General features: G+C 35.4%; 1 protein-coding gene across 4 annotated transcripts in view; it reads right to left on the minus strand.

The window, feature by feature from the left end:
* The window catches only part of LOC309631227 (small membrane A-kinase anchor protein), a 297357-nt gene that overhangs the window by 244140 nt on the left and 25633 nt on the right, over positions 1-27584 (minus strand). For 3 of the 4 annotated variants that reach the window (XM_082397461.1, XM_082397459.1, XM_082397462.1), the window contains 2 exons: positions 21331-21404; positions 6111-6133 (listed from right to left, as the gene is read on the minus strand). In XM_082397461.1, coding sequence (XP_082253587.1) covers positions 6111-6133; positions 21331-21404 — 97 coding nt within the window. The remainder of the gene's footprint in view (positions 1-6110; positions 6134-21330; positions 21405-27584) is intronic. The other variant, XM_082397456.1, reaches the window with a different exon arrangement.

Here is a 27584-nt window from a genome sequence, read left to right on the forward strand (position 1 = left end):
AGGGAAAAACGACAAATAACATACAAGGGAACTCCCATAAGGTTAACAGCTGATTTCTCAGCAGAAACTCTACAAGCCAGAAGGGAGTGTCATGATATACTTAAAGTGATGAAAGGTAAGAACCTACAACCAAGATTACTCTGCCCGGCAAGGATCTCATTTAGATTTGATGGAGAAATCAAAAGCTTTACACACAAGCAAAAGCTAAGAGAATTCAGCACCACCAAACCAGCTCTACAACAAATGTTAAAGGAACTTCTCTAAGTGGGAAACACAAGAGAAGAAAAGGACCTACAAAAACAAACCCAAAACAATTAAGAAAATGGTCATAGGAACATACATATTGATAATTACCTTAAACGTGAATGGATTAAATGCTCCAGCCAAAAGACACAGGCTTGCTGAATGGATACAAAAACAAGACTCATATATGTGCTGTCTACAAGAGACCCACTTTAGACCTAGGGACACATACAGACTGAAAGTGAGGGGATGGAAAAAGATATTCCATGCAAATGGAAATCAAAAGAAAGCTGGAGTACCTATACTCATATCAGATAAAATAGACTTTAAAATAAAGAATGTTACAAGAGACAAGGAAGGACACTACATAATGATCAAGGGATCAATCCAAGAAGAAGATATAACAATTATAAATATATATGCACCCGACATAGGAGCACCTCAATACATAAGGCAACTGCTAACAGCTATAAAAGAGGAAATTGACAGTAACACAATCATAGTGGGGGACTTTAACACCTCACTTACACCAATGGACAGATCATCCAAAATGAAAATAAATAAGGAAACAGAAGCTTTAAATGACACAATAGACCAGATAGATTTAATTGATATTTATAGGACATTCCATCCAAAAACAGCAGATTACACGTTCTTCTCAAGTGCGCACGGAACATTCTCCAGGACAGATCACATCTTGGGTCACAAATCAAGCCTCAGTAAATTTAAGAAAATTGAAATCATATCAAGCATCTTTTCTGATCACAACGCTATGAGATTAGAAATGAATTACAGGGAAAAAAACATAAAAAACACAAACACATGGAGGCTAAACAATACGTTACTAAATAACCAAGAGATCACTGAAGAAATCAAAGAGGAAATCAAAAAATACCTACAGACAAATGACAATGAAAACACGACGACCCAAAACCTATGCGATGCAGCAAAAGCAGTTCTAAGAGGGAAGTTTATAGCTATACAAGCCTACCTAAAGAAACAAGAAAAATCTCAAGTAAACAATCTAACCTTACACCTAAAGAAACTAGAGAAAGAAGAACAAACAAAACCCAAAGTTAGCAGAAGGAAAGAAATCATAAAGATCAGAGCGGAAATAAATGAAATAGAAACAAAGAAAACAATAGCAAAGATCAATAAAACTAAAAGCTGGTTCTTTGAGAAGATAAACAAAATTGATAAGCCATTAGCCAGACTCATCAAGAAAAAGAGGGAGAGGACTCAAATCAATAAAATCAGAAATGAAAAAGGAGAAGTTACAACAGACACCGCAGAAATACAAAGCATCCTAAGAGACTACTACAAGCAACTTTATGCCAATAAAATGGACAACCTGGAAGAAATGGACACATTCTTAGAAAGGTATAACCTTCCAAGACTGAACCAGGAAGAATCAGAAAATATGAACAGACCAATCACAAGTAATGAAATTGAAACTGTGATTAAAAATCTTCCAACAAACAAAAGTCCAGGACCAGATGGCTTCACAGGTGAATTCTATCAAACATTTAGAGAAGAGCTAACACCTATCCTTCTCAAACTCTTCCAAAAAATCACAGAGGAAGGAACACTCCCAAACTCATTCTATGAGGCCACCATCACCCTGATACCAAAACCAGACAAAGACACTACAAAAAAAGAAAATTACAGACCAATATCACTGATGAATATAGATGCAAAAATCCTCAACAAAATACTAGCAAACAGAATCCAACAACACATTGAAAGGATCATACATCACAATCAAGTGGGATTTATCCCAGAGATGCAAGGATTCTTCAATATACGCAATTCAATCAGTGTGATACACCATGTTAACAAACTGAAGAATAAAAACCATATGATCATCTCAGTAGATACAGAAAGAGTTTTGACAAAATTCAACACCCATTTATGATAAAAACTCTCCAGAAAGTGGGCATAGAGGGAACCTACCTCAACATAATAAAGGCCACATATGACAAACCCACAGCAAACATCATTCTCAATGGTGAAAAACTGAAAGCATTTCCTCTAAGATCAGAAACAAGACAAGGATGTCCACTCTCACCACTATTATTCAACATAGTTCTGGAAGTCCTAGCCACAGCAATCAGAGAAGAAAAAGAAATAAAAGTAATACAAATTGGAAAAGAAGAAGTAAAACTGTCACTGTTTGCAGATGACATCATACTATACATAGAGAATCCTAAAAATGCCACCAGAAAACTGCTAGAGCTAATTAATGAATATGGTAAAGTTGCAGGATACAAAATTAATGCACAGAAATCTCTTGCGTTCCTATACACTAATGATGAAAAATCTGAAAGAGAAATTAAGGAAACACTCCCATTTACCATTGCAACAAAAAGAATAAAATACCTAGGAATAAACCTACCTATGGAGACAAAAGACCTGTATGCAGAAAACTATAAGACAATGATGAAAGAAATTAAAGATGATACCAACAGATGGAGAGATATACCATGTTCTTGGATTGGAAGAATCAACATTGTGAAAATGACTATACTACCCAAAGCAATCTACAGATTCAATGCAATCCCTATCAAATTACCAATAGCATTTTTTACGGAGCTAGAACAAATCATCTTAAAATTTGTATGGAGACACAAAAGACCCCGAATAGCCAAAGCAGTCTTGAGGGAAAAAAACGGAGCTGGAGGAATCAGACTCCCTGACTTCAGACTATACTACAAAGCTACAGTGATCAAGACAATATGGTACTGGCACAAAAACAGAAACATAGATCAATGGAACAAGATAGAAAGCCCAGAGATAAACCCACGCACCTATGGCCAACTAATCTATGACAAAGGAGGCAAAGATATACAATGGAGAAAAGACAGTCTCTTCAATAAGTGGTGCTGGGAAAACTGGACAGCTACATGTAAAAGAATGAAATTAGAACACTCCCTAACACCATACACAAAAATAAACTCCAAATGGATTAGAGACCTAAATGTAAGACTGGACACTATAAAACTCTTAGAGGAAAACATAGGAAGAACACTCTTTGACATAAATCACAGCAAGATCCTTTTTGATCCACCTCCTAGAGTAATGGAAATAAAAACAAAAATAAACAAATGGGACCTAATGAAACTTCAAAGCTTTTGCACAGCAAAGGAAACCATAAACAAGACGAAAAGACAACCCTCAGAATGGGAGAAAATATTTGCAAACGAATCAACGGACAAAGGATTAATCTCCAAAATATATAAACAGCTCATTCAGCTCAGTATTAAAGAAACAAACACCCCAATCCAAAAATGGGCAGAAGACCTAAATAGACATTTCTCCAAAGAAGACATACAGACGGCCACGAAGCACATGAAAAGATGCTCAACATCACTAATTATTAGAGAAATGCAAATCAAAACTACAATGAGGTATCACCTCACACCAGTTAGAATGGGCATCATCAGAAAATCTACAAACAACAAATGCTGGAGAGGGTGTGGAGAAAAGGGAAACCTCTTGCACTGTTGGTGGGAATGTAAATTGATACAGCCACTATGGAGAACAATATGGAGGTTCCTTAAAAAACTAAAAATAGAATTACCATATGACCCAGCAATCCCACTACTGGGCATATACCCAGAGAAAACCGTAATTCAAAAAGACACATGCACCCGAATGTTCATTGCAGCACTATTTCCAATAGCCAGGTCATGGAAGCAACCTCAATGCCCATCAACAGACGAATGGATAAAGAAGATGTGGTACATATATACAATGGAATATTACTCAGCCATAAAAAGGAACGAAATTGAGTCATTTGTTGAGATGTGGATGGATCTAGAGACTGTCATACAGAGTGAAGTAAGTCAGAAAGAGAAAAACAAATATCGTATATTAATGCATGTATGTGGAACCCAGAAAAATGGTACAGATGGGCCGGTTTGCAGGGCAGAAGTTGAGACACAGATGTAGAGAACAGACATATGGACACCAAACGGGGAAAACTGCGGTGGGGTGGGGATGGTGGTGTGCTGAATTGGACGATTGGGATTGACATGTATACACTGATGTGTATGAAACTGATGACTAATAAGAACCTGCAGTATAAACAAACAAACAAAACAACTAATACTAAACTTTCATTGGGTTATTTGTATGGAAATATGTTAATATAAATGTTTCAGACATTACATGAAATTTCTAAAAATCTTATATGTTCTGGTATAATGTTATAAGTCATAATCCTAGTTATTACTTTAAAATGTATATCTCAGAAATAACTAATTTTCTTGTCAACTGCATTATTATGAACTTTCATCAAATCTTTAACCGTGGTCATTTTTAAGTCTTTTGTCATTTACAGACAGTTCTGGGTGTACTCTGATGCTTTTGTAAATATGTTCCTATAAAAGGGTTTCATCTTCAGGAAATTCATGGAAAAGACTCTGACAAGTACAGGTTTCTGGTAACTGACTATACTGCTGAACTGAATGAATAAGCATTTTCAGAACTCTAATGAAAAACTGATGAGCTCATAAAAGTGCTAACAAAAGATCAAGGTGAAAAAAAAAATTAATTACATGGGACTGAGTGAACTGATGAGGATGAGTATAATTTTTGTGACTTTCTGTTTGAATTTAAAAAAAGAAAAAATCCCACAAGGACTCAGAGGCAAAGAATATACAAATCAATTTTCACTGCAAAGTAAAGGAGCTGTTACAGTGGAGGATTACTGGACTGAATGTCAATATTATGACATAGTATGAGTGTGTTTCATGTTTGGTAATGGCAATCATTGTTGCTTTTGTTGTGGTCATCCATGTACAATGCTTGGTGTCAGTCTATTTATCTCTTGTAAAAATAAAATACAGTGTGTGTGTGAAAAAAAAAAAATCAAAAGGAGTTTTCAAATTGTTCTATGACTGTGTGGTTTGAATTTACCCAGGTTTTAAAAAAAAAAGAAAAATTTAAAACTCAAATGTCATATATGACACAGAGTAGATGATCATCAATGCATTATTTGGTGTGTTAAAGAGGGGGGTAGAGAGAGAAAGATGAGAGTGGAGGTCAAGAGACTGAAAGAGAACAGATACAGACCTTGGAATATGTTTTCTTTTTTTGTTTGATCATCTCTGGAAACATTCTAAATTCTTATGACAGTACAGTTGAATAGAAAAGTATAGTTTGGCATGAAGTTGTTGGTCTAAATTCAGATTGGTCTGCCCAGGTCCACTTTCAGAATATTCAAGTGAGTGTAACGATACTGTGAATCAAGACTTTTGTCATACTATAAAGCCAAAATTTTAAAAACTATAAGAAATACACTGCATCCAATGCTGATTAAGGCTGCAAGTGTTACCTTAACCTTGCTAAATTAGTTCCTAAAAACATTCTCTTATTTTCAGAGATTTCCTATATAAAAAGTAGATGTTATTAATTAACATGGCTTTTATGCAGAGTGGTCTTCATGTTTTTCTAAAGTAACTGAAATATCTTTCATTTGCATATTAATTTATTTAACAAAGTTTCATAATTCAAATGTAAGTGTCTGCCCTATCCATTTCAAATGATAAATTCTTAAATGAATAAAATTTGGACCATAAGGCTAAATTCAGAATATGTCCAATTTCAGAATAATATATACATAGGAAGCTAATCCAAGCATAGAGCTAAAGCAAAACATATACTCTAGATATTTGACCTGTGCTATAGAAACCATTTTTATAACTGAAAAATACCTTAACAAATTCTAAATGTAAAATTATTATAATTATCACTATTGAAATCAGTACTTACTCATAAAGGGTTTGAGGTACATGGAAAACATAGTAATTAACCATTAATAAAATATCAATTCAAATTTTTTGTACATAAATATTACAGCTTACCATGTCGGTGATGACTTCTTTGCCTAAGAATAAAAGATAATTCAGAAATCAAATGATATTAAAATACTGTCAAAAAATGGGTTCAGTTTTAAAAAGGCCTGGGAGAAAAAAACAGTATTTACACACGCAACCTAAGCTGTTCCTTGATACCTACCATTATTGAGCATGTACTATGTGTGAAATACCATCTATAACTCTTTACGTGGATTATTTGTAACCCTTAAGTCATCCCTACAAGACTGGAATTTTCCAAATTTTATAAATAAGGTGACCATTTGGTTTACTAACAAAATTGGTACATTTCTGAGAATAAAGGCAGTGGGCATAATTAACAATTATGCTAGGAGGACAGGTGTAAATCATGACTGTTGTAGAAAAAGTATGATACATGATCACTATACAAATGAAGAAACTGCCTCAGAGAGGCTTATTTTGAAACTCACGCTGAAACACAGTATGAGATACGGTTCTAAGTCTTTTTGTACAAATTGATAATGTAATGCATGAATATGGTTCTGAATAATCCATTACACTTCTCCAGTGAATTATAGCACTTGCTTTTTACATTCTCACAGGTCAAATTTGAGTCACCTATTTAATTACATTGATACCTGCTTAAATCTCATGTTATTAATACACTGTCTCATTTACTGAAACTATATAATTATTACCTGGCCCCACCACTCCTTCTATAGTTGCTATTGTTGCTTATTTGTTTTTCCAGATTAAAGTTTGAATCTAGATAATCAAATTCCAAGAAAAAAAAAAACAAGATTGAGAAAATAAAAATTCAGAGAAAAAATGAAAGTTGTTAGAAACAATGGTAAACAGAAACTGATAAAATGTTGGTTAATTTAACAACTGACATGACATTAAGTTTTGGGTTAAAATATTGAAATAAATTCTAGGTAATTATAATAGGAAATTGCCTTGGAGGTTCTGTGTGTTAAGTTAAATTTGTCTTATTCCAGGGCAAGAGAGACGATAAATAATTTCGCTAAAAAAAAATTTATGGTCAAGAATTTATTTTAAATATTTAAGGGTAACCATTAAAACAAACAACCACCACCACCACCAAACAAAAATCAGAAATATAAACCACTACTTCCAAACCAGGGGAGATTGAAACAGGAAATTAATTTTATTATTTCCAACAGAAAGCATTAATAGGAGAAAAGAAAGACACAGACATGGACACATACAGACACACACACAGACACACACATACATAGGCTTGATAAACAAAAAGCACAAAATAAGATGATGGCAATATGTCCTAATAGATCAGTAACCACAATAAATGTAAGTATTTAAATTCATCCACTAGCCAACAATATCACACTGTCAAGGAGATGAATAAAGCTATATACCCAATACTGCTAAAGGGCTGGAGGTAGAGAAAAGCCATGCTGCCATCTGGTTTCAATCTTCTACATAAAAAAGGATGACGATCTAGTATAAGGTGGTATGGACTCTCTTTTAAATATTATTCTATTCCCACTCCCCCCACCAAAATACTATCATCCATACTGAACAATAAGATCTCCCAGCCTTACTGGGTTTCCAAAATGCTAGTAACCAGGCTTACCCATTAGGAAGAAGATTAAAATATTCTTCCCTTGGGAACATGACCAGCCCAAAGAAAAGGCCTTAAGATACTTGTATCCTGGACTCCCCAAAGAAACAGACAGATAACCTTCTAATGAAGCCTTCAATAAACAAGCCCCACCCAGCCAGCTATTTAATACCTCTTATTCTTAGTATAAGCAGGCAGCCAAGGATCAGAAGACATCCGAGAAAAGCCATTAACAAAAGACTGAAGGGAAAAACTGAAAGAACAACTTGTAGGGAACAAAGGGATATGAAACCTTCAAAAGAACCAACACTGCCTATGGAGAAAAAGGCAGGCTCAATGGTACAATCCCTATGGATGAGAATTTGGGTATATCTAACAAAATTATAAGTGTATATTCCCTTTGACCTAGAGGTCTTATGTCCAGAATCCATCCTGAATATACATCTCCACCAGTTAAAAAAAACACAAAAACATATACACAAGGTTATTCATTGGGTCATTACTGTAATACAGACCAGAACAACAGAAATGACCATATCAGGGTACTAGTTGAAGAAATTGTAAAATATCCATATAATATGACACAGCTACAAAAAAAGAGTGAGGAAGCTCTCTATGTACGGATTTGGGGCAATCTCCAAGATACATTGTTAAATGAAAAAAAGCAAGGTACAGAACAGTGAATAAAATGCTGAACTTTTGACTAAGAAAGTAGGGAGAAATTATATATGTATGTATATATGCAAGTACGTCTCTGTATATTTTTGCAAAAGGAAGCAATGGAAAAACACAAACTAAGGAAAATAAGAAATGTCTATAAGAAATAGGAACAGAATGGGATGGTGGAGGAGAGAGATGAAAGCAAGACTTCTCTAAATATCTTTTTATTTAGGTTTTGACTTTGAACATTATACAAATGTTTTACATAGCTTAAAATGAAATTCAATGCAAGTAAACTCTGAAACTGAGAACTGAAGCAAAAACAAACAAACAAAACCCCCAAACTGTATAACAAACCATTAGTAAAACGAGATGAAAACCTTATTAAATATTCTCAGAATGCTGACTTTCAGACATATTTAAAGACAAACAAAACAAGCAAAGAAATCTTAAATTTCATTCAGTACTTTTATAGTTAGTAATAACCTTGGTATTAACTTTTAAAAACGATTGTACATATATTATAAAATAAAACAAAGTAACATGTTGATGTTAGAAGAACCAAGATTTTTAGGATAAGAAAATTTTAAAAATATAAAAACAAAGCAGTAAAGGAAAACCCTGAAATATTTAACTTGAGTTGGGAGTATATATTTGAACTCATGGTTTTCTTTAAAAATTACGTATATATGTATGTAGAAGGGTGTGAAAATGTGTGTATATATATATACATCCACCCTAGCTATAGTCATTGAAAAAGCTCAGAATTATTAATATCATCCCAGTAAACAATGAGTACACTTAAAACACCTGGCATTAGTATCTATATGCCATCCTGACAAAAAGGAACCAGGAAAAACAGCTAATTGCCAGGGTCAGAAAAAATACAAGATGAACCTGGGACATCATGTATGTGAAAAAACTAAGGTGCTCAAAGACTATAAAAGGGTATGTCAAAAGGACACCAAAGCAGCCTGAAGGAACTCTTAATGGTCAGATCTGAAACTATTTTAGGGTTAAAAAGTGTAATCGATTGTAAGATACTGAATTAATAAGTACTCAAGAATCCACAGTGCCAGTCAAAGGGAAAAGAAAAAAAACCTCACTTGCCACCAAAGGAGATGACTGTCATATCACTTTTAGAGTGAAAAATGGTAAATATTCAAGAATTAGGCATTTACCCTACCTTTTTCACCCTAGTTGATGAGGGGGAGCTCTACTTCACAGGAAAAAAAGTCAGCTAATAAATATCAAAGGAACAATAGAATTAGAAAATTAGCATTTTGTAACCTCCAATGTAATAACTGATTTAGGAACACTTCCATGATGTCAAAGTATCTTCCCACAGATTACTTGCTAATTGCAAAGGGAAAGCATATCTTTACAATGCAGAGATCAAGTAGTCACCACCTCCACCAAATAATCCAACTTGGCATCATCAATATTGGAACAACCTGATATTATATCCTTCAATTACATACGATGAAATACCCAGTATCACCTACAAAGTATTCTTAACAAAAACGTTTAAACTGAGCCTAATCGAAATGCTAGTTTACAAATACAGAGTATAGAACAAGTAAAAGAAAACCAAGAGAAAACAATCAGACCAATCCAGAATATGATTCCTTCCTCAAGACAACTTTCTTGGTCTCTTTAAAATGGCAATGCCATTAAAAAAAAAAAAAAAAAAAAGGTGAGAGGGTAGTGGTCAAGACGAGGGAGTAGGAAGACTCTGAGCTCACCTCCTCCCACAGGCACACCAAAATTACAACTATTTACAGAGCAACTACTAATGAGAAAACATGAAGATTAGCAAAACAGGTTTTCTACAATGAAAGCTATAAAGAAGGAACCACAACAAGACGGGTAGTAGAGGCAAAGACACAGTATAGTCAAGACCCATAACCTGGGTGTGTGACCCACAATCAGGAGGATAATTACAATCACAGAGCTTCTCCTCAAGGAGTGAGGGGTCTGAGCCCCACACTGGGCTCCCCAGCCTGGGGGTCCTGTACCAGGAAGATGAGCCCCCAGGACGTTTAGCTTTGAAGGCAAGTGGGGCTTATTTTGGGAGAGTCAGAGGGCTGAAGGAAATAGACACTCTACTCTTAGGGGAACACACAAAATCTCACACACTCCGAGACCCAGGACAGAAGCAATAATCTGAAAGAAGTTTGGGTCACACCCACTGCTGATCTTGGAGAGCCTCCCAGAGAGGCAGAAGGCAACTGGAACTCACCTTGCGGACAAAGATGCTGGCAGCAGCCATTTGGGGGAGCTCATTCTACCATGTGGACACCAATGCTGGTAAGCACCATTTTGGAATCCTCCCTCTAGCTTATTAGGCTTGGGACCCAGTCCTGCCCCCAGCCACCAGCCTGTCAGCACTTGTATTAGAACGCCTCAGGCCAAGCAGCTAACCGGTGAGGGACACAGCACCACACATCAGCAGGCCAGCGTACATAGAAGCCCCTGAGCCCACAGCCACCCCAGGATGCTGCCCCACCCACCAGAGAACCCAGGACCCGTCCTGCCCACCAGTGCACCAGCACTAGCCCTGGGACCCCTGGGGCCCTGCAGCCAGCCATCGGGATGGGTCCCTGTACCAGCAGGCTAACACCAGCTCCAGGACCCCAGGACCTGCAGCCAGAGACCTCAGGACCTGGCTCTGCCCACCAGGGGCAGATAGCAGACCCAGGACACCCTAGACCCAGCCCTGTCCACCAGCAGGCTGACACCAGCTCCAGAAACCTTGGGCCCTGTAGCCAGAGACCCCAAGATGTGGCTCTGTCCATAAGTGTGCCAGCACTAGCTGCAGGACCCAGCGTCAGCCACCAGCAAGCCAACACCAACTCTGAAACACTTTGAGACCCTCAGCCAGCTACCCTAGGATCCAGCCCCACAGTGGGTCAACACTAGCTTGGGGGTACCCCAATCATGCAGACAGCTGTGTCAGGAACTGGCCCTGGCAACCAGCAAGCAGACACTAGATCTGGAACCCCCAGCCCACAGTCAGCCATGCTGAGACCCAGCCAGTGGGCCAGGACTAGCCTTGGGACCGCCCCCCCCCCCAACACACACACCCGGGACTCTGTAGCCAGTCTCCTTGTGAGAGACTGGTCCTGGTCCCACCCACCAGCAGCTAGCACTCTCTGCACAAGGCAGGGCATGGCAACCAACCAGTATCGGGGCCAGCCACACCTACCAGCACACCCACAGTAGTCAGCCCACCACAACAGAAGGACCTACACAACCCACATAGAGCATACTGCTAAGGCATATAGCACAGGTGACCAGAGCGGGTGTGCTACTGGGCCCATAGGACATCTCTTACAAAAGGCCACTTCTCCAAGATGGGGAAATGGAATAAACCTACCAAATACATAGAAATAAAAACAGTAAATTAGGCAAAATGAGGCACAGAGAAATATGTTCCAAATGAGGGAACAAGATAAAACCCCAGAAGAACTAAGTAAGGTGGAAATAAGCAATCTACCCAATAAAGAGTTCAAGGTAATGATCATAAAGATGCTCAAAGATCTCAGGAGAAGAATGAATGAAAACAGTGAGAAGTTTAACAAGGAGTTAGAAAATATAAAGAAGAACCAGAGATGAAGAATACCTGAAATGAAAAATATACTAGAAGGAATCAATAGTAGATTAGATGATACAGAGGAACAGATCAGAGAGCTAGAAGACAGAGTAGTAGAAATCACTGAAGCTGGACAGAAAAAAGAAAAAACAATAAAAAGAAACAAGGATAGTTTAAGAGACCTCTGGGACAACACAGAGCATACTAACATTCTCATTACAGGGGTCTCAGAAGGAAAAGAGAGAGAGAAAGGGGCAGAGAACATATCTGAAGACATACTAGCTGAAAACTTCCCTAACCTAGGAAAGGAAACAGATATCCAGGTCCAGGAAGCACAGAGAGTCCCAAACATGATCAACCCAAAGAGGACCACACCAAGACACACTGTAATTAAAATGGCAAAAATTAAAGATAAAGAGAGAATATTAAAATCAGCAAGGGAAAAGCAACAAGTTACATACAAGGGAACTCCCATAAGGCTATCAGCTGACTTTTCAGCAGAAACTCTGAAGATCAGAAAGGAGTGGCATGATATATTTCAAGTGATGAAAGGCAAAAACCTACAACCAAAACTACTCTACCTGGCAAGTCTTTCGTTCAGATTTGAAGGAGAGATCAAAAGTTTTACAGACAAACAAAAGCTAAAGGAGTTCATTAACCAAAACCAGTTTAATAAGAAATGTTAAAGACAACAAATAACAAGTGTTGGTGTGGATTGGAAAAAAGGGAACACTTGTGCACTGTTGGTGAGAATGTAAATTGGTGTAGCCACTATGAAAAACAGTATGGAGATTCCTCAAAAAATTAAAACTAAACCTAACATATAATCCAGCAATTCCACTTCTGGGTATTTATCTGAAGAAAACAGAAACACTAATTTGAAAAGATATGTGAACTCCTACTTCATGGCAGCACTATTTATAATAGCCAAGATATGAAAGCAACCTAAGTGCTCATCAATTGATGAATGGATAAAGAAGATGTGGTGTACATATACAGTGGAATATTACTCAGCTGTAAAAAAGAATGAAATCTTGCCATATGTGATAACACGGATGGACCTAGAGGGTATTATGCTAAGTGTAGTAAGTCAGAGAAAGACAAATAGTGTATGATTTTACTTATATGTAGAATCTAAAAAACAAATGAACAAATATACAGAGAACAAACGTGTGATTGCCAGTGGGGAGATGGGCGGGGAAGGAGAGGAACAGGTAAGGGAGATTAAGAGGTAGAAACTTTCAGTCACAAAGTAAATGAGTTACAGGTATGAAATGTACAGGTGGAGAATACAGTAAGTATGTAATATCTTTGTATGGTGATCAATGACAATTACACCTATCATGGTGATCATTTTGAAATGTATAGAAATATCAAAACATTATGTTGTGTACCAGGAACTAACATAGTATTGCAGGTCAATTATACTTCAAAAACAAATAAACAAACAAACTCATAGAAGAAGAGATAAGATTTATGGTATGGGGGGTTGAGTGGGCTGGGGGCAAGGGGATGTAATATACAACATGATAAAGATAACTAACACTGCTGTATGTTACAGATGAAAGTTGTTAAGAGAGGAAATCCTGAGAGTTCTCACTGCAGGGAAAAATGTTTTTTCTATTTCGTTCTTTTTTTTTGGCCACACCACGCGGCCTGTGGGATCTTAGTTCCCTGACCAGGATTGAACCCGGGCCCTCTGCAGTGAAAGCGTGGAGTCCTAACCACTGGACCGCCAGGGAATTCCCGTCTATTTCTTTAATGTTGTATCCATATGAGATGATGGCTGCTCACTAAACCTATTGTGGCAATCATTTCATGATGTATGTAAGTCAAGTCATCATGTTGTATACCTTAAATTCATGTTGTGTGTACGTCAATTATGTTTCAGTAAAACTGGAAAATATACCATTTTTTTCAAAGAAAGAAATAAGAGAACTCAATATGAAATGAGACTAATGAGCCAAAAGTAATGCATCAATCTGACTGGATTCTGATTTTTAAAAAACAGCTCTAGAAGGCATTTTTGGATTGGGAATATCTGAATATGGATGAATACTAGATGATTTAAGGGATTAATACTTATTTTCTTACATGTGATGGTAGTTTTATTTTTGAAGAAAAATATTATTTTTAGGAAACACATTCTTTTGGGAAACATATCCTGAAGTATTGAGAGATCAAGTGTCATGATGATTACATCTGTCAAATGGTTCAGAAAAAAAATACAAAAACATGGATTACTCTGGCAAATGTTAACATATGTATATCTAGAGGGTGAGTATATGGGCAATTATAGTACTGTTCTTTCAGTTCTTCAATATGTTTTAAAATGTTCATAATAAATTATTTGAAAAAATACATTAACATCCCCACAAAGAAAAGAAAATATACTACATCCATGAATACAATATGAGCACTTGGTATTAATACCAGATTAGCAAAAAGTTTTTTTACAGTTGGAAAGTAAATTTGAGGAAATCTAGAAAGTCAAGCATACAGGAAAAGAGACAGATAATTATCATTCATATATATATGTATATGTGTATTTGTATATATGTGTGCTTCTGTATATGTGTATGTATGTATATATGTATATACATATATACACACACACACGTATATCTCCAACAGGAGTTTCATAAAACAAATCAGAGAAAACCCCCAGAAAGCAACCAGCTAAAAATAACTCAAGAAAATATCTCAGAACCAAAGAACATGAATTTAAAATTGAAAAGGCTGACGGAGTGCTCAGCACAATGATAAAATCAAATCCTCACCAAGACACATAACCATGAAATTCCAGAATATTAAGGATAAAGAAAAGATCCTACAAGTTTCCAAAGCGAATAAACAAATCAGATAGTAAAAGACCAAGATTTAAATGGTTTCAGATAACACTACTTCTGGAAGCCAAGACAAAAAAAGAGTAAAGTCTTTAAAGTTCTGTGAGAAATTTTTTTCCATACTAGAGTTCTCTATCCTGCTGAGTATAAGCAGTCAAATGTAAGTGATTTCAGATATGCCAAGTCTCAAAAAATTTAATGCTCATGCACTATTTTCCAAAAAACTACTGGAGGATGTACCTCCCTAAAATAAGGTAGTAAAATAAGAAAGAGCAAGACATGGTATCCAGGAAATGGAAATCAACTCAAGACAGATGTAAAATGAATCCCCCAGATGATAGTATTATAGATCCCTGGATATAAGCTGTGTATGAGGCACTGATGTCAATCAACTGGTTAGCTGACTTTAAGAAAATAAACACAATAGGCTACAAGATGTATGTAAACATATTGAGAAGCAATTTAGACAACTGGGCAGATTTGGGGGATGAATGAAAGACAGATGTAAATATCTCAAACAAAAAATGCATAGCAAATATGTTATTATTTACTCTTAGAATTTAAAAAAAGCCTCTTTAAAAAACTGCTATTTATTAAAGCTGTTACACTGTACAAGTAATAGTATTTGCCCAACATAGCAAAAAATGTTAGAAAGTATAGAAAAGTATTTGGGAGATAATGAAAACCACTTAAAATTCTACTACTCAGAGAAAACATTCATTCATTCAATAAATAATTATTGAATGCCCTTTACATGCCCTGCTCTGTTTTAGAGTCTATGTTTCAGCAATAACTAAAATCTGTTTTCATGAAGTTTAGATTCGAGTGAGTAGTGACAAATGATTAAACATAGACTAGGTCACTGGTAGAAAGAAAAAGTAGGATAAGTAGCACAGAGTGATGGAAAGAGAGCAATGCTATTTTCTATAGAGTGACTAGGGAAGTCTGATAAAATGACATTCAAACAGAAACTTCAAGGAAGTCAGTCAACAAACAGTGCAGGTATCTAGAGGGTTTTGGAATGAAAAGCAACTGGAAAGAACCTGAGAAAAGAACATGTTTGACACTTTGAAGGAACATCCAAGGGGCCAGTGTGGCTAGAGGAATGCAACAGGGAATCAGAGGTAGAATATTAGAATCAGAGAAAATGGAAGTTGCAGATGGGAGGCATAAAAAATGTAAGACTTTGCAGGCCACAGTTAGGACTCTAGATTTTACTCTGACAAAGTCACTGGAAGTTCTGTGCAGAGAAATAATTTTAAATGATTTCTGTAGCTAAAGCAGCTCTGGCTGCAATGTGGAGAACAGATGATAAGGAAGAAGAATGAAATTAAAAGGTCAATTAGGAAGTTGTTTTAATAATCCAGGTGAGAGATGATAGCAGCTTGTTAAGACTTTAGTGTAATTCCCTCTAGTCTTTTCCTGTGTATGTATAATTAACATAATTGGGATTAAAAGATATGCATAGTTAAGTGCCATACTTACATGAGAAATTAAAATTTTCATATAATTTAAAATTCTCATACAAAGTAGCAATTATGTATCCAACAAATATTTTTCTTGGTTTCTTGTTTGTTTGCAAATTTAAGCATTAAATGATGTCCAGAAAGTTTAAATTAAAAAGTTCGGGAAATTATAACCTAAATATTAAGAAATAAAGGAATGTTTTAAAAAATGATAGTATATCTGTATGCTAGAATACTACACAGCTATTAAAAATAACACTTAAAATTATTTTTAAAACATAGAATAATGTTTGTATAATAGAAAGTACAGAAAAGCAGAATAAGACTCTATATACCAAATGTTCTTAACTATGTAAAATATATATATCAAAAATACTGGAAGTAAACATATATTTTTTTATGCAGTAAGATTATGGATATTTTATTTCCTTTTCTATCTGTAGTCTTCAAATTTTCTACAGTGAACTGGAATTAATTTTATAATTAAAAAATACTTCCATATTTTCAAAAATTAAGTGAAGGGGAGCAGAATCTGTGACCCCCAAAATATGCCACTTTGGCATGAGGATTAATTTGCGCTAAAGGCAATCAAAACTCCAGCAGATTTAAGAAAAGTTCTTTTCCTGCCCCTAAACTGCTTAAATTTACACTGGAAAGGGGGGCCTGTACCAGGAAGGGAGCTATTACCAGGGACACTTTTTACCTAAGAAACTTACCTGCATAACAGCACAGCTTTTGTTTTCTAAACATCTCCTCTGCTTCCTATGAATGGGCCTTCCTCCCCTTTGTATCCCCAGACCCCTACCCCTTTCCTTCTCTCAGGATGTTTGGCTGCCTTTTGAGTCTTTACATTTTTATGCGGATCCTGTACATATGCAATTTTGTTTGTTTTTCTCTTGTTAATGTCTTTTGTCAATCTGATTATTAGACCAGCCAAAGAACCTAGAAAGGTGGAAGGAAAAACTTTCTGGCCCTTCATAGAAACACATAGAATTGAAAGACATAGGTTAGGTTCAAATGCCTGATATGGCACTAATCAGCTATTTCTTGGACTAATTTCTCCCTTAAACATCCATTTCCTCACTTTTAAAATGAAGACAATATCATACTCAAAGAATTACTCTGACGATTACACATATGAGTGTACTCAACTCAGTATAGTTCTTAACATATTAAATGCTTGATAAATATGTTTAAACAAAAATGAAAATTTGACAGTCTGAGAATTCATATTTCAAGTAAAATGCAAAATCTCACTGTTAGGGAACCACTGACTGAGACTGCCCATCCTTGCCAGGCAGGATAATAACTGCTTGCATGAATTTTCTCACAACAGGAGGTCCCGATAAGGAACACAGAATTGATAAGCTACCTACCACCAGCCGGAAGAATTCTGGAGGGGCCAAAAGGAGGGAGGAGATGCCAGCCCATAATATGTCCTGCCAACTTCCCAGAAACCTTCATGCTGGAAACCATCCTGACTAAGAGATGCACACACTGCCAGGAAGGGCCTTGAATCAGACCAAATATGGGCACAAGTGAGGTGATTGGCCAGAGACAACCCAGAAAGCTAACCCCATTATCATAAAACCTGAGACTGTGAGCCACATGGCAGAGCAGTTCTTACCCCGCTGCTCGCTGCTCTCCATCTGGGCGCCCCTTCCCAATAAAGTCTTTTGCTTTGTCAGTACGTGTGTCTCCTCAGACAATTCATTTCCGAGTCTTAGACAAGAGCCCACTCTCACACCCTGGAAGGGGTCCCCTTCCAGTAATATCATCATGAAGACCTGGTTTAAAATGAGTGAAAAATGTTATTTGCTCTTTTACTCTGCTCACTCTTGTCTGTAAACCAGTTCAAACTGGAGAAAAATATATCACTCTAAAATTAATGTAAAAGGTAAACCAAATTGTCACCTTCCTTCCTTGAGACATCTGCTTGCCTAAAGTCCTCCCCAATACTGGAAAGAAATTTTCAACTTTTGCTGTAAAAATCTATATTCCTAAAGCTGAATGTAAATGCCAGAGAGGAATTCTCAAGTCCCCTCTTGTTCAAACACATGCTAAATGAGTGATTAAAGCACAGCTTTGCACTGCTGATGAGAACTTAGAAATCCATATGTTGTTCTGACTCAATTTAATAGATGATTATCAACTGACTACAGATTGGGGATAGGAAGCACTTTTTAACACAATAAATATCCAAAATCTCAATACTGGCCAAAGATTCAAGGTAATCCTGTAGACTATAAACCCTGAAGACAAAGGATAAAAATTTCCTTTCACTAGAGGAATCTAAAACTACCTTACCTGCTACAGATTTTTTTTCCCAAATGGATGAGGTTAGACTTTGATGAGTGTGGCAGGTAGGGGGATTGTGAATATCAGTCTTGTCCTAGGTACCTACGTCTAGCGATATCCTTTATTCTGTCAGCCCTGGACTGAGGTAAACGTCCTCATTTTCACATTTTTAAAATAAAATAATAAACAATATTTAAAGTTCAAATTATTTCTCTAAGCAGCTTCATATGAATGGAAACATGGTATACTGTGTTTGGCAACTAAATTATCAACTTCTTAGGAAATAAAACTGTTGTCCCTACTTTCAAAAGACTAAAAATCTAGATTTTGAGAACAAATAAATTACAAAATAGTTGTAGTACACAATGTATCTTATTCTTATCAAAGACTATATCAAGTTTTCTTTTAGGTGGAAACTTCAGTCCTGAATTTAAGTATTTATTTGTAAATCTTACTTATTGGTGATAGAGTTTTAGAATCAGAGAGGCCTATTTAACCCCGTCCTTCTCTTTTGGATAGAAAAGTGACAGAGATACATAAATATATACTCTATTAGTAGCAATAAATTAAAATAACTATATAGTGCTTTGATATATATGATCTTGTTCCATCGAATAATCCCGTCAGATGATAACAGTATTCTTTTCCCCATTTTTCAAGTGAGAAACTAAGGATCAAAGGGGATAAATGATTTTTCTACAGTCACTGAACTAGTAAGTACCAGAACCATTGTTTGAACACAGGCCTTATCACTCTAGATCCAGTGTTCTTTGTAGTACACAAAATCATCCTTTTTTGCCATATTTTCTCTTAATGTAGGTTCTCTTAAGGTAAATGTGAGGATTAAGGACTGAAATTCACTACACTCAGTTATGGCACAAAGATTTAGAAAACCATTCCTTCTTTTCAAATATCTTATCCCAAAAGTGACTTTAAAGAACAGGTTCTGTCTTCAACATGGCCAAAATGACTCACCAGGAAACTGTGTTTACATTTCACATTAAGGAATCCAGTTAGGTAATCTTTTCCCATGCTGTGTTAACAACTTTAATACATTCAGAGTTGACTAAAAGAAACAAATAATTTGTCTTTATAACAAAGTATAAATGGGACCATAATTCTGTAAGCAACTCTGTAGAAGAAGGGAAGTGAACCAAGAGTACAGAGATTTGCAGGGACAAACCTTGGGTTAGTCATTTAAACATTTTGTGCTTCATCTGAAAAACAGAGTAATACAATATTCCTGCAAGGATTACATAAAAATGTATGTGATGGCAATTTGTAAGCCATCAAGCATTATCCATAAATGTGAGGCAACGGAGTTACTGATTTGCTCATTGTATTTCCTAATGTAAATACTAATCACAATTCAATCAACATGAATAGTTAAAACTTATTGTAAGCTATAGAAGTTTTACTGAAAGTTGTACATAAATCAAAGAAAACAAGTTTTGAATAATCTTCTAAATAATCAGTCTCACTCAATACTTGTAAAAGTTTTACATAAAGAATGACTATAAAATACAAAGTTTACTTTCCAAAAGTCATATACACATTCAGTCTTGCTGCCTTATCATCTGAAGTATCTTTACAGGCAATGTATCATCTCCCTTTCCAATACAGAATGCACTAACAATTTAACTTAATGTTTACATATAAAAGACATTCAAATATTTACTGATTCTAACAGTGATGATAATGTTGGCTATCGATTTTTAAAGAACTAAAATACAATGGATAAGATATACTTAACACAAACTACAATGAAAAAAATTTAATCTTCCTTAAATGATTAAAAAATCGCTTCAAGATCTTGTCTTGCTCTAAGAATCCTCATTATGAATGTAAATTATTGTGTAGTATTTTAGCAATAATCCAGCTATCTAAGCATAGTGGTAAGGAATTTATTTTAAAATTGTTTAGCATAACTTAAATACATGCAATCATATTATTTTTCCATATTGTTCATACTATTCTGGATTAATTTTATCAACCTGTAATCTCCTACCATAATTAAAATTAAACCTAATAACATATTCAGTATTTAGAGTTTTTATATCTTTCAAGGAAAACTATTAAGTTAAATATATAGTTATATAAGTTTTAGCTATCTTATTCAATTTTTACTCCATGATCTTCCATTTATAAATGCTTCCTCTATAGTTCACGTTTCTAATTTTTCTTATACTAAGATCCTCAAGAAACCTATTTTAAAATATCTTCTACTATCTATCCTGTTAAATCCATAGTATTTCCTTCCTTCCTCATCTCCCAATGGTTGGTTTCTATCTCTTTAGTTTACCTCATTAGCTCCTTAAGAGATCATTAATAATCATTTTTATTTGATGCATTTGAACAATGAAAGGGAAAGAAATTATATGCTGCCAAGTTGTGCAGTAAAAATTGATAACCTTCCTAATACTAATCTATATTGGTTAAACTCAAACAAAAATTTTTGATTCATGAAAAAAATAAAAAGAAAGCAAAAGTTGAACACTGAAGTATGGATTTTTTATGGCTGACCAAAAAAGGATAATTCTGAGACTTATTACTTATAGTGTTTATGTCCTACACAAGTTTACTTTAACAGCATATTTATAAGCACTCATACAATCCTTTTAATAGTGACAGTACATACCAGTTGACATATTGAATCCAAAGCGTTAAAGAAAAAATAAAGAAAAGCTCTATGAGAAATTTCTAATTATGCAATTAGTGTAGAAAATATTTTACATTTTGCATTAAAAAAAAGACTTTAAATTAGAAAAGCAGAAATTACCAAGAATTTCGTGGTGATTTTCTGAATTCTTCATTTGTAATTGTACCAAACTTCTTAATTCTCATATTAAGCCTCTGAAAGCATATGAATAAAATATTTTATAAATTTAAGAAACTGTAGCATTGGAAATAAAAGATAACTAAAGAAGACAACATATCTAGTAATTTTTCTAGGAAAAATAAGATTATCTAATAATTTTGCTCAGGAAAAAACAAAAAATAAGATAATTAAGAACAATATTTAGAGCATCTGGTATCTATATAACTTGTACAGAATAAACAGTTAATAAAGATAGATGAAATTTTAACATATGAAGATGAATACAATCTCCTAGGTTTCAAAAAATCATAAAGATGGAAATTTTGCCCTACCAGATATTAAAATTTATATGGCAATAATTATAAAAGTATGGTTCTGATAACAAAATAGACTCATCAATATTAATAACAAAAATAAATAACAATAATAACTCATTTATTGGGCATATACTGTGGGTCAATCATTGTGTTAAATGATACATGTTTAATTCATATTTGTATTTCATTTTAGGACTTATATTTAGTTCTTACAATAAATTTATAAGTATTACCTGCATTTTACAGATGAGAAAAGTGCAGAGGTTAAGCAACTGTCAAGCACACAGAGCTAATATACTTGAGTGTATATAATTGTATATAATAATGTAGCATATGATAAAGGCAGCATTTCAGTTAAATGATGATTTACATGATTTATTTATTAAGTTAACTGGCTAATATTTTAGAAAAAAAAGGTAGATACCCATGTCACTTCTTATACCAAATTAATTTTCATATGAATTAAAGATTTTTATTAAATTTAAAAAGTACCAGAAGAAAATATAAGTATATATTTATATAATTTTGAACTGTGATTATTTTCTCTGAGAATACTGAGAATAAAAACCTAAGAGAAACTTCTAATATATTTGGTTACATAAAAACCAAAAACATCTACATGGCAAAATATGCCATCACCAAGTTAAATACACATAATGAACCAGCAATATTGTTTTTAATATATAGAACAAAGTCTATTCTCTCCAATATAGGTGTTCTTACAAATAATTAAACTACTGGCACTCTCAATAGAAAAAAAAAAATGGTAAAGAACTGAACAGGGCATTACAAGAGAAGAAACAGAATGACCAATTAACATGTGAAAATATTTTTATATTCAGTAGTAACCAATGAAATGCACATTAAAATAATAGGGGGGTATTTTACTTGCCTGATGAGCAAAGATGGCTGGTGTTGGCAAAAGTATGGTAAAATCTCCACTCACAATTATTGCTGATGTGAGAGTTAACTGATACCATCTTTTAGGGGGATAAATGTGTGATGCATAAAATATCTTTTTAAAAGTCATATTCTTAGATCTAATATCTCACATCTTATGAGTTTAGCCTAAGCAAATAAACAAATAGGCATACATTTTTGTAAAAATATGTCTGTGGGTTGAATTATTTAAAATGGGGAGAAATAATTGGAAGCAAACTAAACTGCAACGATTCAATACTGTTTAAATAAGTTCTAGCAAATCTGTATGTATAAGAATGTACTATGCTATGAATAAAACAGTGATTCAAATCTCTATATACTGACATAAAAATGGGTTCAAGATCACTGATAAGAAAAGCAAGATATAGACCAACATGTTTAATACTATCCTAATTTCATGAATACTGTACATGTTCACAGAAAAAAACCTAAAAGGATAGAAATTCAGTCTGGGTGGGAATTTAGATAATTTTTTCCTTTTTTTAACAAAATTTCCTACCTTTTCTAAAATAAATGATAGCAGTGACACAATTCATAAAGTAATCTAAAAAAGTCAACAGGAGGTAAAAAGAGAAAGAATATAGACAATTTTTTAGGATAGCAAGTTATAAAAAAGAAGAGAGAAGGAAGGTCATAACTAAAGGTGTAATATACAAAGAAAACAGAGAGACAGCAGACTCACAGATAATAGGGATGAGAAAGGACAACAACCAAACAAAGGAAAAGACACATAGTTTGGATCGTAGAAGTAAGATTTCAAAATTATTATAGAAACAGGTTTGAATCTATGGTCAAAGATCTTGACTATGGATCAAAAAAGAGTGGAGGCTGAAAAACATTTTTATCCCATTTCTAAGAATACAGTCACCAATTATCTCAATGAAAATAATAATGTGGTGACTTAGGAAACATGAGTTAATATATTTTCCGAGAGTCTATACAAAGAACAGAAAACAAAATGATTAAGCTGACAATACATGAACATACTTTGTATACAACTGCTCATATTTACAGCAATGACATTACTAACCCACAAAAACTGAGTCCTTGAAGTTAGCCCAGAATGAGAACTGCTTATGAAAAATACTTGAGGCAATATAAGAAACTTTTTAGATATGCTTAGAATAAGAAGGTGAACAAAAAAGGCCTATTTGTTTCTAATGATACATAACTCTCAGGAAGTTGACAGAGACAAAATACCACAGGTCAGTTTCTGCTTTGCTTCTCTTTTCTTGTTATATAAAAAAATTCAAATTGGTAAAGGTAGAACAAATATGCAAAGCTGACACTGCAGATAGTATGTAGATACATTACAGAATTCTTTAAATTCTTAGAATTAACAGTTGCCAAGTAAAGCCCAATAACCCTGACATGAAATATAAGTGATATTGAAACAATGGCAGCTCAGCCTGATTCTTACACCTCCAGAAGCAGGGTTTTATATATGATAAGCCCAGTTCTCTACAAAGAAAAACGAATAAATGGTATCATCTAGAACCACTGTAGGTTTCATGTTCATAGGTACTTGGGCACAATGCACGGCCTAATTGAGAAGAATAATTAAATCTCTTGGGACCCTACATGACTGAGGTGTAAAGAGAAATCTCCATTTCTCACAGCCAGGGCTAGTTAAAAGTACTGTAAAGAAGCTGGACAGTCATGAAGAAAAATGAGAAAAAAAAATGCTAAAATCTGTTCTTCCTCTGCTAGTAGTTAAAATGTTTTCCCAAAGTAAAGGCACTATATGACATACAGCACTCCACAATTAAACATAGCTAGGGTATGTACCTGACCTTGGATAGAAAGTGGTCCTCAATACTCCATTCCTGTAATCACTTCCTATTTTATCCCCTCCTACCCTGTTGAATCCCATCTCTATCTTAGTCTATTAATGATTCTCTCTTGTAGACAGTATATATACAGGTCTTGCTTTTGTATCCATTCAGCTCATCTGTGTCTTTTGGTTGGAGCATTTAATCCATTTACATTTAAGGTAATTATTATTTTTTAAGATTTTATTTTATTTGGTTGCACCAGTCTTAGTTGCAGCAGGCTGGCTCCTTAGTTGCAGCAGGTGGGCTCCTTAGTTGTGGCATGCAAACTCTTAGTTGTGGCATGCATGTGGGATCTAGTTTGACCAGGGATCGAACCCGGCCCCCTGCGTTGGGAGCGTGGAGTCTTAACTGCTGCACCATCAGGGAAGTCCCTAAGATAATTATTGATATGTATGTTCCTATTGTCATTTTCTTAATTGTTTTGGGTTTGTTTATGTAGGTCTTTTTCTCCTCTTATGTTTCCCGCCTAGAGAAGTCCCTTTAGCATTTCTTGTAAAGCTGGTTTGGTGGTGCTGAATTCTCTTAGCTTTTGTTTGTCTGTAAAACTTTTGACTTCTCTGTCAAATCTGAATGAGATCCTTGCTGGGTAATCTTGGTTGTAGGTTTTTCCCTTTCATCACTTTAAATATATCCTGCCACTCCCTTCTGGCCTGCAGAGTTTCTGCTGAAAAATCAGCTGATAACCTTATGGGAATTCTCTTGTATGTTACTTGTTGTTTTTTCCCTTGCTGGCATACGGGAGGTGCTATTGAGTGAACAGGCAAGAAGTTACTGACTGGAGGAGGGAGAGGAGGTGGGAGATGGTAGAGCTGAAGGATCATCAGCAACAGGAGATGGAAGGCAAGCTGTAATTTCTCTCATGCCTGACATTGATGGAACACACATCCGCATCTTTGAAAGTTCGCAACTTGAAGGTTCGTATGAAGGGGACTTACTATACAGGAAAAAAACAGTAAAAAACAAACACGTGGAGGCTAAACAATATGTTACTAAACAATCAATGGATCACTGAAGAAATCAAAGAGGAAATCAAAAAATACCTAGAAACAAATGACAATGAAAACACAACAATCCAAAAACCTATGGGATGCAGCAAAAGCAGTTCTAAGAGGGAAGTTTACAGCAATACAATCCTACCTCAAGAAACAAGAAAAATCTCAAATAAACAACCTATCCTTAGACTTAAAGCAACTAGAGAAAGAAGCACAAAGAAAACCCAAAGTTAGTAGGAGGGAAGAAATAATAAAGATCAGAGCAGAAATAAATGAAATAGAAACGAAGAAAACAATAGCAAAGATCAATGAAACTGAAAGCTGTTTCTTTGAGAAGATAAACAAAATTGATAAACCTTTAGCCAGACTCATCAAGAGAAAATGGGAGAGGACTCAAATCAATAAAATCAGAAATGAAAAAAGAGAAGTTACAACAGACACCACAGAAATACAAAGGATAATAAGAGATCAAGCAACTATATGTCAATAAAATGGACAACCTATGGGCTTCCCTCGTGGTGCAGTGGTTAACAATCCACCTGCCAATGCAGGGGACACGGTTCAAGCCCTGGTCCAGGAAGATCCCACATGCTGTGGAGCAAGAAAGCCCGTGTGTCACAACTACTAAGCCTGTGCTCTAGAGCCCATGAGCCGCAACTACTGAGCCCGCGTGCCACAACTAGTGAAGTCCGTGCGCCTAGAGCCTGTGCTGTGCAACATGAGAAGCCACTGCAATGAGAAGCCCACATATTGCAACGAAGAGCAGCCCCCACTCACCACAACTAGAGAAAGCCCGCATACAGCAATGAAGACCCAACGCAGCCAAAAATTTAAAAATTTTTTTTAAAAAAAGGACAACCTAGAAGAAATAGACAAATTCTTGGAAAGATACAGCCTTCCAAGACTGAACCAGGAAGAAACAGAAAGTATGAACAGACCAATCACAAGTATGGAAATTGAAACTGTGATTAAAAATCTTCCAACAATGTGCATAAGAGATGTCCTCACCCCTGGGTAATAGGACACATGTTCAGAGCAGCACTGCTATGGACTGAATGTCTGTGTCCCCCTAAATTAGGTTAAATTAGGTTAGGTTGAATCCTAACCCCCAATCTGATGGTGTTAGGCAGTGAGGCCTCTGGGAGGTGATCAGGTCATGAGGGTGGAGCCCTCATGAATGGGATTAGTGCCCTAATAAAAGGGACCCCAAAGAACTTCCTCACCTCACACCATGTGAGGACACAGCAAGAAGACAGCTGTCTATGAACCAGGAAGCAGGCTCTCCCCAGACACCAAATCTGCTAGTGCCTTGTGTTAAGTCCTAGTGTTATTGGACTTCCAGCTTCCAGAACTATTAGCAATAAATTTCTCTATGCCACCCAGTCTGTGGTAGTCTGTGATAGGCAGCCCGAGTGGACTAAAAAACCAGTGCCATTCACCAGAGCACACCCCTGACAGCAACCCAATGCCAACATAGGAACCCGGGTGAATAAACTGTAGAATGTACTCTACAGTTCCATCATACTCCATGGAATATGATGATGCAACCAAGAGAATGAGCAAATGAAAAATATGGATGGGTCTTCACAGTAGAATATGCAGTTTAAAAAGGTACCAGAAATAATATTAAGTAAAAAAATAAAAAATAAGTCCCCAAACACTGTATACAGTATGATACCCTTTGAATACAGTTAAATGCAAATAAAATAAAGATACATTATGGGAATTTGAATAGATACAATAAAACTATACAACATGGAAAGCAAGGTAATTTTGAGTATAAGCTTGGAGATGCTATGGTGGGAAGGACTATAACAAATGGTAATTATTGTTAAGGACTTAGCTGTGTTGTGAGTGGTGATTGACAGGTGCTTATTTTGTTGTTAAAAATAACGAATTGAACCAAGTAAATAAAAGCATGCTAAAGCTGGAAAAAAAACGTCTTCCAACAAACAAAAGTCCAGGGCCAGATGGCTTCACAGGCTAATTCTATAAAACATTTAGGGAAGAGTTAACACCTACCCTTCTGAAACTCTTCCAAAAAACTGCAGAGGAAGGAACACTCCCAAGCTCATTCTACAAGGCCTGTATCACCCTGATACCAAAACCAGACAAAGATATCACAGAAA

Source organism: Balaenoptera borealis (genome assembly GCF_965194805.1).
Source record: "Balaenoptera borealis genome assembly, chromosome: 6".
In the NCBI taxonomy this organism is placed as follows: Eukaryota; Metazoa; Chordata; class Mammalia; order Artiodactyla; family Balaenopteridae; genus Balaenoptera; species Balaenoptera borealis.